This window comes from Leptomonas pyrrhocoris (genome assembly GCF_001293395.1).
Source record: "Leptomonas pyrrhocoris isolate H10 chromosome Unknown, whole genome shotgun sequence".
NCBI lineage: Eukaryota > Euglenozoa > Kinetoplastea > Trypanosomatida > Trypanosomatidae > Leptomonas > Leptomonas pyrrhocoris.
In genome coordinates, this window is record NW_015438383.1 from 427,846 (window position 1) to 437,959 (window position 10,114).

The 10,114-nt window shown below is 59.0% G+C and overlaps 6 protein-coding genes across 6 annotated transcripts; 3 read left to right on the forward strand and 3 right to left on the reverse strand.

Moving 5' to 3' along the window:
- Positions 1-18: 18 nt before the first annotated feature.
- Positions 19-171, forward strand: ABB37_08961 (Mannosyltransferase-like protein; the record flags this gene model as incomplete). The annotated part of the gene is made up of 1 exon (XM_015808161.1): positions 19-171. One exon carries the CDS (start codon positions 19-21, stop codon positions 169-171), a length of 153 nt encoding a protein of 50 aa, XP_015653446.1.
- A 367-nt stretch (positions 172-538) lies between these two features.
- On the forward strand, positions 539-2,706 carry ABB37_08962 (putative mitochondrial peptidyl-dipeptidase; the record flags this gene model as incomplete). The annotated part of the gene is made up of 1 exon (XM_015808162.1): positions 539-2,706. Exon 1 carries the CDS (start codon positions 670-672, stop codon positions 2,704-2,706), a length of 2,037 nt encoding a protein of 678 aa, XP_015653447.1. The 5' UTR covers positions 539-669.
- Positions 2,707-4,836: 2,130 nt separating this feature from the next.
- On the reverse strand, positions 4,837-5,154 carry ABB37_08963 (hypothetical protein; the record flags this gene model as incomplete). The annotated part of the gene is made up of 1 exon (XM_015808163.1): positions 4,837-5,154. One exon carries the CDS (start codon positions 5,152-5,154, stop codon positions 4,837-4,839), a length of 318 nt encoding a protein of 105 aa, XP_015653448.1.
- A 14-nt stretch (positions 5,155-5,168) lies between these two features.
- Positions 5,169-5,501, reverse strand: ABB37_08964 (hypothetical protein; the record flags this gene model as incomplete). Its single annotated transcript, XM_015808164.1, has 1 exon — positions 5,169-5,501. The coding sequence occupies one exon, from the start codon at positions 5,499-5,501 to the stop codon at positions 5,169-5,171; it is 333 nt and encodes a 110-aa protein (XP_015653449.1).
- A 553-nt stretch (positions 5,502-6,054) lies between these two features.
- On the reverse strand, positions 6,055-6,303 carry ABB37_08965 (hypothetical protein; the record flags this gene model as incomplete). Its single annotated transcript, XM_015808165.1, has 1 exon — positions 6,055-6,303. The coding sequence occupies one exon, from the start codon at positions 6,301-6,303 to the stop codon at positions 6,055-6,057; it is 249 nt and encodes an 82-aa protein (XP_015653451.1).
- Positions 6,302-9,190, forward strand: ABB37_08966 (TATE DNA Transposon; the record flags this gene model as incomplete). The annotated part of the gene is made up of 1 exon (XM_015808166.1): positions 6,302-9,190. The coding sequence occupies one exon, from the start codon at positions 6,302-6,304 to the stop codon at positions 9,188-9,190; it is 2,889 nt and encodes a 962-aa protein (XP_015653450.1).
- Between the last annotated feature and the right edge of the window lie 924 nt (positions 9,191-10,114).

Consider the following 10,114-nt stretch of genomic DNA (forward strand, 5'->3'; position numbering starts at 1 on the left):
GAGAAGACGGCGGAGCTGATGCGGTATGTGCTGCAACACCCGGAGCACGCGGGGCGTGTGGGGCAGCGGGCACGTGCGCTGATGATGCGTGAGATGAGCGAGGAGGCGGTGGCGGATACGATGGACAGTCTTTTCATTAAAACCGTGACAGCACATCTCAAACGGCTGTAGCGTACAACGTAGAACTCGAAAAAAAAACGGCTCTCTGCCTTCAGGTCATGCAGAGAAAGAAGTGTAGTAGTTCCGAAGCAGAACGAGCTGCTCAAATGAGAGCCACAGCAAGCGGCTGCAGGGTCAATCACCACATCGTTCTGATAAATATCGCCACTGCACCGCGTACAAAGCCTCTCAGCCAGATACGGCCAGTAACGTGACCTACACCTGTTAGAGGATGTACTCCTGGGCTTCGTGGTCGTGCCTCATCCCTTGCAGTTTCCACCCCCGTTTTTCTTCCGTCTTCATCTTTCCTCTTTCCCTTTTCTTTTGGGACGCGTTGCCGTCGGCCGCTTCATCGACTGTCGCTGTGACATTCGAATAAAGATTTCTTTTGTCTGGAAAAACTGCCACTTCACGACGTGGATTCTTCTTTCACAACCATTATTTTTTCGCCTTGCCTTCCCCTTTCACATCTTGTTCTCTCAGCAGGTTACACCTTTTCAAAGTATCACAATGTCGGAGAATCCACTTCTGCAGCCCAGCTCGCTTCCTTTCCAGTCGCCACCCTTCGACAAGATCAAGGTGGAGCACTACGCTCCCGCCATTGAGGAGGGTATGGCAGAGCAGCTGGCTGAAATCGAAGTCATAAAGTCTGATCCTGATGCACCGACCTTCGAGAACACCGTCGTTGCATTGGAGCTCAGCGGACGGCTGCTGTTTCGCTCGTGGAGTTCCTTCAGCAACCTGTATGCTGCCAACTCTACACCGGAGATGCAGCAGCTGATGCTGGAGTACTCGCCGAAGACGGCGGTTCACTCCGACAAGATCTACCTCGACTCTATACTGTATCACCGCATTAAAGCTGTGTACGACGACCGTGGCGGACTGGCCGGCGAGGACCTGCGCCTCGTGGAGTACTACGAAGAGCACTTTCGCAAGGCGGGTGCCGCTCTGGACGACGCTGGCAAGAAGGAACTGAAGCAGGTCAACGAGCGTCTTGCCACCTTGGAAAGCGTGTTTGGCAACAAGGTGATGGGCACGCGCAAGACTGCGTCGCTGATCGTGGACGACGTTGCAGAGCTGGAGGGGCTGTCCGAGGACGACATCGCGACTGCGCGGAAGGAGGCGGAGGACCTGGGCCACCCCGGGAAGTACGCGCTGATCATCGTGAACACAACGCAGCAGCCGCTACTGACGTCGCTGAAGAACCGAGAGACGCGCCGGCGCCTGTTCGAGGCGAGCGAGCAGCGTGCGTGCCGCGGCGACGCCAACGATACGCGCGCGGATATCGAAGAAATAGCTTGTCTTCGTCTGCGTAAGGCGAAACTGCTTGGCAAGAAGAGCTTTGCGGAGTGGCAGCTGCAGAACCAGATGGCGGACCCTGCGTCTGCGGAGGCGCTACTGCGTGACATGGGCAAGGCAGCTGCGATGAAGGCGAAGAAGGAGGCCACGGATATCCAGAAGATGATCCGCGAGGAGGGCGGCGACTTCGAGCTTGCACCCTGGGATTGGAGCTACTACGCGGAGAAGGTGCGGAAGCAGCAGTACGATCTCGACGAGAGCGAGACGAAGCCGTACTTTGAGCTGCACAACGTGCTGGAGCGTGGTGTGTTCTACACCGCGGAGCAGCTCTACGGTCTGACGATGCAGCGCCGCACGGACCTGCCTGTGTATCACCCGGATGTGATGACCTTCGAGGTTTTTGACCACACGGGCGAGTCGCTTGCCATTTACTGCCTGGACCCGTATGCGCGCTCCAGCAAGCGTGGCGGTGCGTGGATGACGTGGTATGTGGAGCAGTCGCTTTCGCTTCACCAGAAGCCGGTGGTGCACAACGTTCTGAACCTTGTGAAGCCTGTGGAAGGGAAGGTAACGTTGATGAGTAAGTGGGAGGTCACGACACTGTTCCACGAGTTCGGCCACGGTCTGCACGGCATGCTGAGCAGTCTCAAGTACCCAACGCTGGCGGGTCCCAATGTCGCCGCTGACTTCCTGGAGTTCCCGTCGCAGATCAACGAGCACTGGGCGATGTACGACAAGGTGCTGCGCAACTACGCGATCCACTACGAGACGAAGGAGCCGATACCGCAGGCGCTTGTGGACCGCATGCGCGCTGCGGAAACGTATGGCGGAGGTTTCTCGACGATTGAGGTGGTGAAAGCGGCGTACCTGGACCTGTATTGGCATCTCGTGACGGAAGAGTCGATGCTGCTGCCTGCGGCGGAGATGGAAGAGGCTGCGATGAAGGCGTTCGGCGTAGGTCTGGCGGAGATACCGCCGCGCTACCACAGCGGTTACTTCCTGCACACGTTCACTGGAGGCTATGCATCAAACTACTATGTGTATCAGTGGGCCCGCGTGTTGGATTGCGATGGCTTCGAGTGGTTCCTGGAGAACGGCGGTCTGACGCGACAGAACGGCGACCACCTGCGTGCGTGCGTGCTGTCAGTGGGCAACTCGGTGGACGCAAACGTCGCGTACGAGAAGTTCGCGGGACGCAAGGCGAACATGAAGGCGTTCCTGCGCATCAACGGCCTTTTGAATGAGTAAGAGTCCGCGGCGCTCTGCTGTTTGCTTATTCTTTTTTTCCCCTGTTTTTTATGGCGTCGCTGTGCTTCTTGTGTCGTTGCAACACCGGCTTCGGCGCCGCCGTGCAATGGAACGACAGCACTAACGTCGAGTGATCGTTACTCAGAAACATTAATTCGAGGTGCTGTTGTCGATGTCGGCACGCCGACCCAACGAACAGATGCTTTCTTTTCTGTTTTCTGTCTTTCGGGTCACGGATATTTAAGATGGGGCCTCGTCCTGTTACGGTGAGATGAGCGGTGCAGGGCCACACGATTGTGATGTTGTACAACACAAAGAACACAGTTTGCGATGCGATAGCACGTGTGATGACGGCGAGCCGTTGGCGCTCACAACTCTTCAGTTTCACACCGGTTTTAACGCGTCTACCGCCCAACGGTTTTATCGTTGACTTCGTATTCACTCCAGCAGATGCAGCTGTCACCCCTGTGCGAATAATAATAATAATAATAATAACAATAAACGATTGACTCGCGTTGTGTGCATATTTTTTATTACCGTTTCGCTTTTGCCAGGCGTGTGATGAATCCACGGAGATGCTCTGCGCTCGAGCAACCGTCACACAGCTTTCATAATGCAGAAGAGGGAAAAGCACCGCTTCCTTGATGAACGTCGTTTAGTCTTCCGCTGAGTGACTTCGCCATACACCTTTGCGCAGCAATATCGACAGTTCAACGCACGCTTGTGGTGACCCAAGCGAACCTCGCTTCTTCATTACGTGCTGCCATTCCAATTTCATTCAGTTTGAGCGGGGGGGGGGTACTCTTGCTCTAATTCGCTTTGCACCCCTTCTTCTCTTTTTTTCTTTTCGGCAACTCGTCGCGGCATACGAGCGACATCGCACGTGCGCCTAATTACCATTCCAACTCCTGAGCCGTTGCGCTGCGGTGAACCCATACCCCTCTCCCTTAGACCGAACAGGGCGTTGCTGTCCTTCTCACTGAAGTTTTATCCGCATCAAGTAGACAACTGTGCGTGTTGCGTGTCTTTTACGGTGCTGCTTAACGCCTTGGTGCATGAGTGAAGAGGTGCAGAAGGGAGTTGCCGCGCTTTTTCAGAGGAGAGACAAGAAGAAGTAATGCGACTGTGAGGACTAGAAAAGTGCGCCAGCAAGCGCTACGTGCAAACGATGGAAAAAACAGCAGGCGCTCGACTGCTTTCTACTCCCAGTTGCATAACACCCGTGCGAGTCTGATCGAGGTGAAAACCTTTTTATTCTAGACGTTGTTTTCCAAGCAAAGGGATGACATACTTGCAAAAAGCACCACGACGTGAAGAGACAACGAGGACAAATAGGAAAAAAGAGAAGTGCTTGTGAACTGCTGCGGGGAGACATGACAAAGCAACGCAGAGGCGCCAACGGCAAAACAAACAGAAGTAAACGAGTCATGACAAGAAGACAGGAACAGAGAGCTGAACAATTATTCTTAAACTGAAAGAAAATGAAATCGGAAAGATTTGTGAAGTGTTTGATGTTTTTATTCTTCGTCATGCAGCATTGCGTCGCCGGCGTGCTGAGAGAACAGTCCGAAAGCAACCACAAGGTGCCTGCGGTGGTGCTGACCACGTACGGCTCGGCGCCATTGCCAATGGTGGAGGAGCAGCTGCGCCCTGTTTTTGCCCCCGTGTGGCCGGGGCTGCGTCTCGTGAAGGGACACCGTCCACACCGATGGCGCTACAGCAACGACTGCGGCCTCCACATGACCGCAAAATGTTTCGGGCACGTTTCTACTGTTCTTAAGGTTGCCTGCCACCTCTTGCCTGCGTGTCTGCGCCGCCTGCTGTTCATCGAGAAGCAGCGCTATCCGTCGCAGCACTATTCTCTCGAGAGGATGCGCAGGGTGCTGATGATCCACATCTCGCGAACGAGCTACTTCTGCGAGGAAATTGCACCGGCGCCGTGGAAGAGGCAGAGGGCGTGGCCGTGGTGGTGTGTGGCGGGTTCTTCGGGTGCAGGACGCGACGCTGTCTACGACTGCGGCACCACTCCTCCGTGCCGAGGGGCCAAAGAAGGCGCGGCAGCTGCCCACCAAAAAGAAGCAACTGCAGCAGCAACGGCGGCTTCCTGCTGAACGGCGGAGTGTCGCAACGTCACGTGCTCAACCGTCGGCACACCGCGCCAGCTCTAACGTGATGAGCCCACCGCTTCCTCGGCGATCGCACGGCAACAGCCAGAGGAGACGAGCAGGGGAGAGGAAGGGGCATGAAAGGGAGTTGACTCTTGCCGGGAGTTTCTTGAGGGACAGGCGGACGCCACCACGATAGCGGAGGAGAACAGAGCACCAGCGCGAAGGAGAGGCGTGACACGGCGAGGGCTGCGACGGTTGCGGCGATGTCTGTGCCAGATGTGGTGGTGGTCGACTCGAGGGCCTGGCCACGCCGAACACAACACGGCCCTCTGCACGGCATGAGAGCCGGACCCTTTACTGAGCGAACAGGCAGGCGAGCAACGTGTACAGGGGGGTAGTGGTCCGTCTGTGGGCTGTCCCCTTGCTGGAGACGTGTGACGATGGCGATTCCCACGGCTTAGGGGTAGCCGCTCTGGGACTGCTGCGAGTGCGGCCCAAACTGGGGAATCTGCCGCTGTGCACCGTGCGGGGGACGCTGACACTGCTCCGTCTGGTGCGTGTGTGTGGCCTGACGGTGAGTGGCTGCGTGTTGTGTATGGCTGGACGGGTGTGCTGTGGGGTGGGCGTGCTATAGAGGGCTCTCTGCTGCTGAGTGTGTGGGGCTGTAAGAGACGGAGGGAGCAACATAGCGCATGTACATGGTGGCGTGGCGTGCACAACCTGCCGTCTTGTGCTGTGTGCGTTGGTGTTGGGGCTGCCGTGGTGTAGGAAAGGGCGGGGTTAGGGTTAGGGTTAGGGTTAGGGTTAGGGTTAGGGTTAGGGAAGCGGTTCTGATTGAGTTTCGTACTCTGAAGAAAGAGCGTGTCACTTTATTTAGGTTGCTGATATTTTGGTTGTGGTTGGCGTGATATTTGGTCTCTTTTCTTGATTCGTTGTTTTGGTTAATGCTTTTGTGCCGCGAAATGCGAAGATGAAGTTTCATGTGCAGAGCCCAAGTCCATGTCGCACGTTTGTACAACACTGGTTGTTCAGGATGCACTTTCGCGATGTGTTCCAATTGTAACGCGCGAAACAACACCTCTGCCATCCTGTCGGGAATGCACCGACACGTGCTCGAGATCACTTGTGACTTCTCTTCTTACTTCTTCTCTTGCTTCTCTTTTGATCCTCACGATCTCTTCTCGTATGTATCGTGATTGCTGAAGCATTCGCCCTTCCCGCCAAAAGCATTCCGCAGCCGTCAAAGTTTTAAAACAGAGCAAGCGGGACACAATTGCTCTCTAAACATTCGTCCCACACTGCAGGGAAGCGATGCTGTATCGCTCGAACCCCTGCACGGTGCCACCCGCGTGACGACGCACCCCGAGTACACTGCCATTGAAGGCGGTGACTTTGTGGAGGGTAAGACGTCGAACGTGGATCTCGATACGATTTTCGAGAGGTACCTTCCGCAGGGCACGGTGCTGCCCTGTGCGACTTTGCCGCGCATGACCGAGCTCGATGCGCAGCGGCTGCAGAAGCGTCTCCTTTCCGGAGAGCAACCCGTCACGTCGGACGGTTACTTGTTCTTTCCGTTGTTTCTGCGCCACCACTGGATGGCTGGTGTTCTCAGCATCCACGACAGCGAGAGGTCGGTCGTCATGACCATCCACGACTCTGCGCCATCAGTGCTCGTGCACCGTGACCTCTACGCGCTATTTGGAAAGCTCTGGCCCGAGCTTGTTATTCGAAAGAAACACTGCCCGCACCAGAAGCGTGGCAGCGAGGACTGTGGCCTATACATGGCAGGAATATTCTTTTCGTACGCGCTGGGCGTTCGAATTGCGAGGCCGAATTCGCTTGGGAAACGGATGCGGTATCTACTCTGGTCGGCGCTGCAGAAGTGCCCGGACCGGACGACATTCCTTCGCCGCATGCGGCAGTTCCTCACCAGAGACCAGTCGGTTCCGCAAGACTGGCACAAGACGGCGTTGTTGGAGGCCGGCGGCCGAAAAGACGCCGCGAAGAAGGAGCAGAAGCCGACGACGGCGCTCCCATCGAAGCAAAAGAAGGAAAAGGTGGCAAGGGCGGTCGCGAGGAGGAAGCCATCGGCGAGCGAAGTTGTGGCGACGCCAGCAGGTCCGGCGCCGCGCGACCCTTTTCTGTGTGAGGATGAGGTTTTGGTGCCCAGCTCCGACACCTCCGTCACGGACGAGGACACCTTTTCTCCCACGACGATCGAGCCAGGTGCCGTTGTGGTTGCACCGAGCACTGCCATTCATGGCACGCGTACGAACTATGGGGAGAGCGATGCACCAGCGACAACGCCCGCCGGTGTCTCGCACGGCTCCACGTATCTGGTAGACACGCACGCACAGCAGGCTGTCTCTTTTTTCGAGGCCTGCTACACACCAATCGCCGAGCGCAATTTGTGCTTCTTCGCGGCGGCGACGTCGCTGATGAACGTCGGTGACGGCGGGCACCGCCGTATGGCCTGGCATACACTCGCCGTACAGGCGAAGCGTTTTGGCTTTCACGTGGGGATACCCTACGATCTGGGTGACGCGCTGTCTACGTTTGGCGTTGCGTTACACTTTACATGCCATGAGGACAACCAGGCGCGCGTTTCTCGACGGCTCATCGAGTATCCGCCCACCACATCACCGGCGCGGCCCAGCAAGAAGACGACCGCGATGCGTGAACAGACGGCACTTTTTGTGCAGACACCGAGCCCAGCCCACGGGCTCTCCGTGACGGTTCGGCGCGCCGGTGCGGCAGGTGCAGAGACATTTTCGTTCCGGCTTGGCGCGAAGTTGGCCGCGGAGCCTGCTGGCGCGCGCAGTGGCCCGCCAGTGACGCGCTGGTTTCTCACCACGGACCCGCACGAGGCAATCTACGGTGTGTATCTCCCGTCTGAGATGGTCGGGTACCCCGCTGAAACAGCCGAGCGGCAGAGCACGCGGCGACGGGGTCCCAAGGTGGGGGTAGACAAGCCACCTGCGGCGTTGCTCGAGCGGCACGCTTTGCGACGGTGGCGGCGCGACGACGGAGAGGGTTCACGTGAGGTGCGGAGTGATCCTGGTCGCGCTGCCCCTCCCGTCCCGGAAGTGGTGGAGACGGACGAAGAGGCGCCGCAAGAGGTCGTCAACGCAGTCGAAACGCCAGTCACAACGACTTTAAACTGGCATGGGGACGGACATCCCGGAAGTCCGGTGGGTGCTGCGGTCACGCGGCGACCGGAGGTGGGCGAGCCACTTCCCGGGAGCCAACAGCCGCCGGTCCGCCCGCCCGACAACTCTCGCCAACAGCAACGCACAGCAGTGGAGGGCCCGACACTTGGACGGTTCCCCATCGTTGCCGATACTGGCAGGCTGTCCAGTCCCCGAACTTGGTACATACACGCGGACAAGCCACCGCACATCAGCCAGCTCGCATGGAACCAAATCACCCCGCAGATGCGGTTCATGCACATTCGATGGCTGAAGGAGCTTCGCAGCATGCCAGCGGACCTGCTGCGGTTCCCCCTGCCAAGCGCGGCGCTGGAGCTGGTGCGTCGCATGGCGCACGCAAGACATTGGAAGTGGGCGACGACGGCCAAGGCGCTATCCGCCATCAGCGGCGCTCTGCGGAGCCTGCCGCTCTACACGAACTTCTCCTTTGCAGTGGACCTGTCCAAGGACCCCGAGTTTGCAGCCGGCCTACAGGCAGCGCATCGCTACGAGCGCGAGGAGGAGAAGGAACCGCCTGCGCCGATCACGCACGAGCAGTACCGCGCCGCGTGGAAGAAGCTGGACGAGGTGAGCCCCATCGCGCGGCTGTATCTGGCCATGATGTGGGCCTTTGCCGCTCGCCCCTCGGACGTGGCGTCGATGCGGCGCAAGGACGTGATACTGTCTCCTGTGCCGGAGGATGGGGGTGCGCAGGATGTGGAGGAGGAGCAGACAAGCGTGGCACACCCGGCGGCCAGCGGCGGACGGCGGAGCACGGCGCTGGTGAACATCACGGTCACGATGCGCGAGAACAAGGGCGCGCGTTTCCGCGGCCCGTACCCGGTGGCGTCGCAGCTGATCGGGACGGACGCGTCCACACTGCAGCAGCTGCTGCACGAGCGGCGACCCCGCCAGCGGGTGTTTGCGCACGCCGAGCGGCTCTGCACGCGGGTGCGAGCGGCGCTGCGCTTCACCAATCCGGAGGCGGCGCTCCCCTCGGTGAGGAAGGGAGCCGCCCGTCATATGGCGGCGTGCGGTGTGCCGGAGGAGCAGATAGCCCGGCTGACGGGCCACACCCGTCTCGACACACTACGGCGGTACCTGGGCTATGGCCTCCAACTCACAGCGGAGGCAGAAAGCGCACGGGCCAACGCCGCAAGGGCTCTCCACCACGACCAGAGGCCGTAGGCGCCTCGCAGCCATCCGCGAAGGACCTCGGTATCCGCGACCAGGACCTGTACCGCGAGATCCAGCTGCTGAAGGGGAACCCAAACCCAGAGGAGCTTCCGCCACCTTCCCAGTGGCGCTTGCACCTCAAACACACCACACCGCTCGACTGGAACGCGGTGCTGGAAATGCCGACAAGCACGACGGCGTCCAAGGACCTGCTGCACCAGGTGCGCAAGTACGTCGACCCTGTCACCTTCCGCGACCTCAAGACGTCACGAACGATCAAGCCCACCATGCTGGCGGAGGCGGACATTGCCCGAGCCGTGGAGATGGGCAAGTTTGAGCCGGTAGAGCTCCCCGACGCGCGCGTGCGCAGCGCTGTGTTGCCACAAGGCTACCACGGCGTGAGTGTGTTTGCCGTGCCCGAGCTGAAGGGACGCCGCCGGCTCATCACGGAGCCGCACCTCAACGGGGTCATTTCGCGGGAAGAGATGCCGCGCCTGCGCTACCCAAGCCGCCTGCAACGCCGCCAGTCGCTGCGCTACGCCAAGTACATGCTCCAGATTGACTTTGAGGCATTCTATGACTCGATTCCTATCCCGGAATCGATCCGCAACCACTTTGTCTTTCGGTCGCGGCGTGGCAGGTATTACCGGCTGTGCACGCTGCCGACGGGCGCGCGGTGGAGCGTGGCGGTGGGACAGGCCATCACCTGGGTCATTGTGGATGTCGACACGCCGGTGCTGATCGACACCATGATTGACAACATTCTCATCGCCGCGTGGGAGGGCCAGGAGTCCGAGTTTGTGCACGCCGTCCGGCGCGTTGTGGACCGTATTCGGTTAGCCAACCTGCTCACGTCCCCGGAACGTGAGTCCCTGGCGAACGCAACGGACGAGGAGCTCTTGGCGATGGCCTCTCAGTCGGACACTTTCCTCGGCG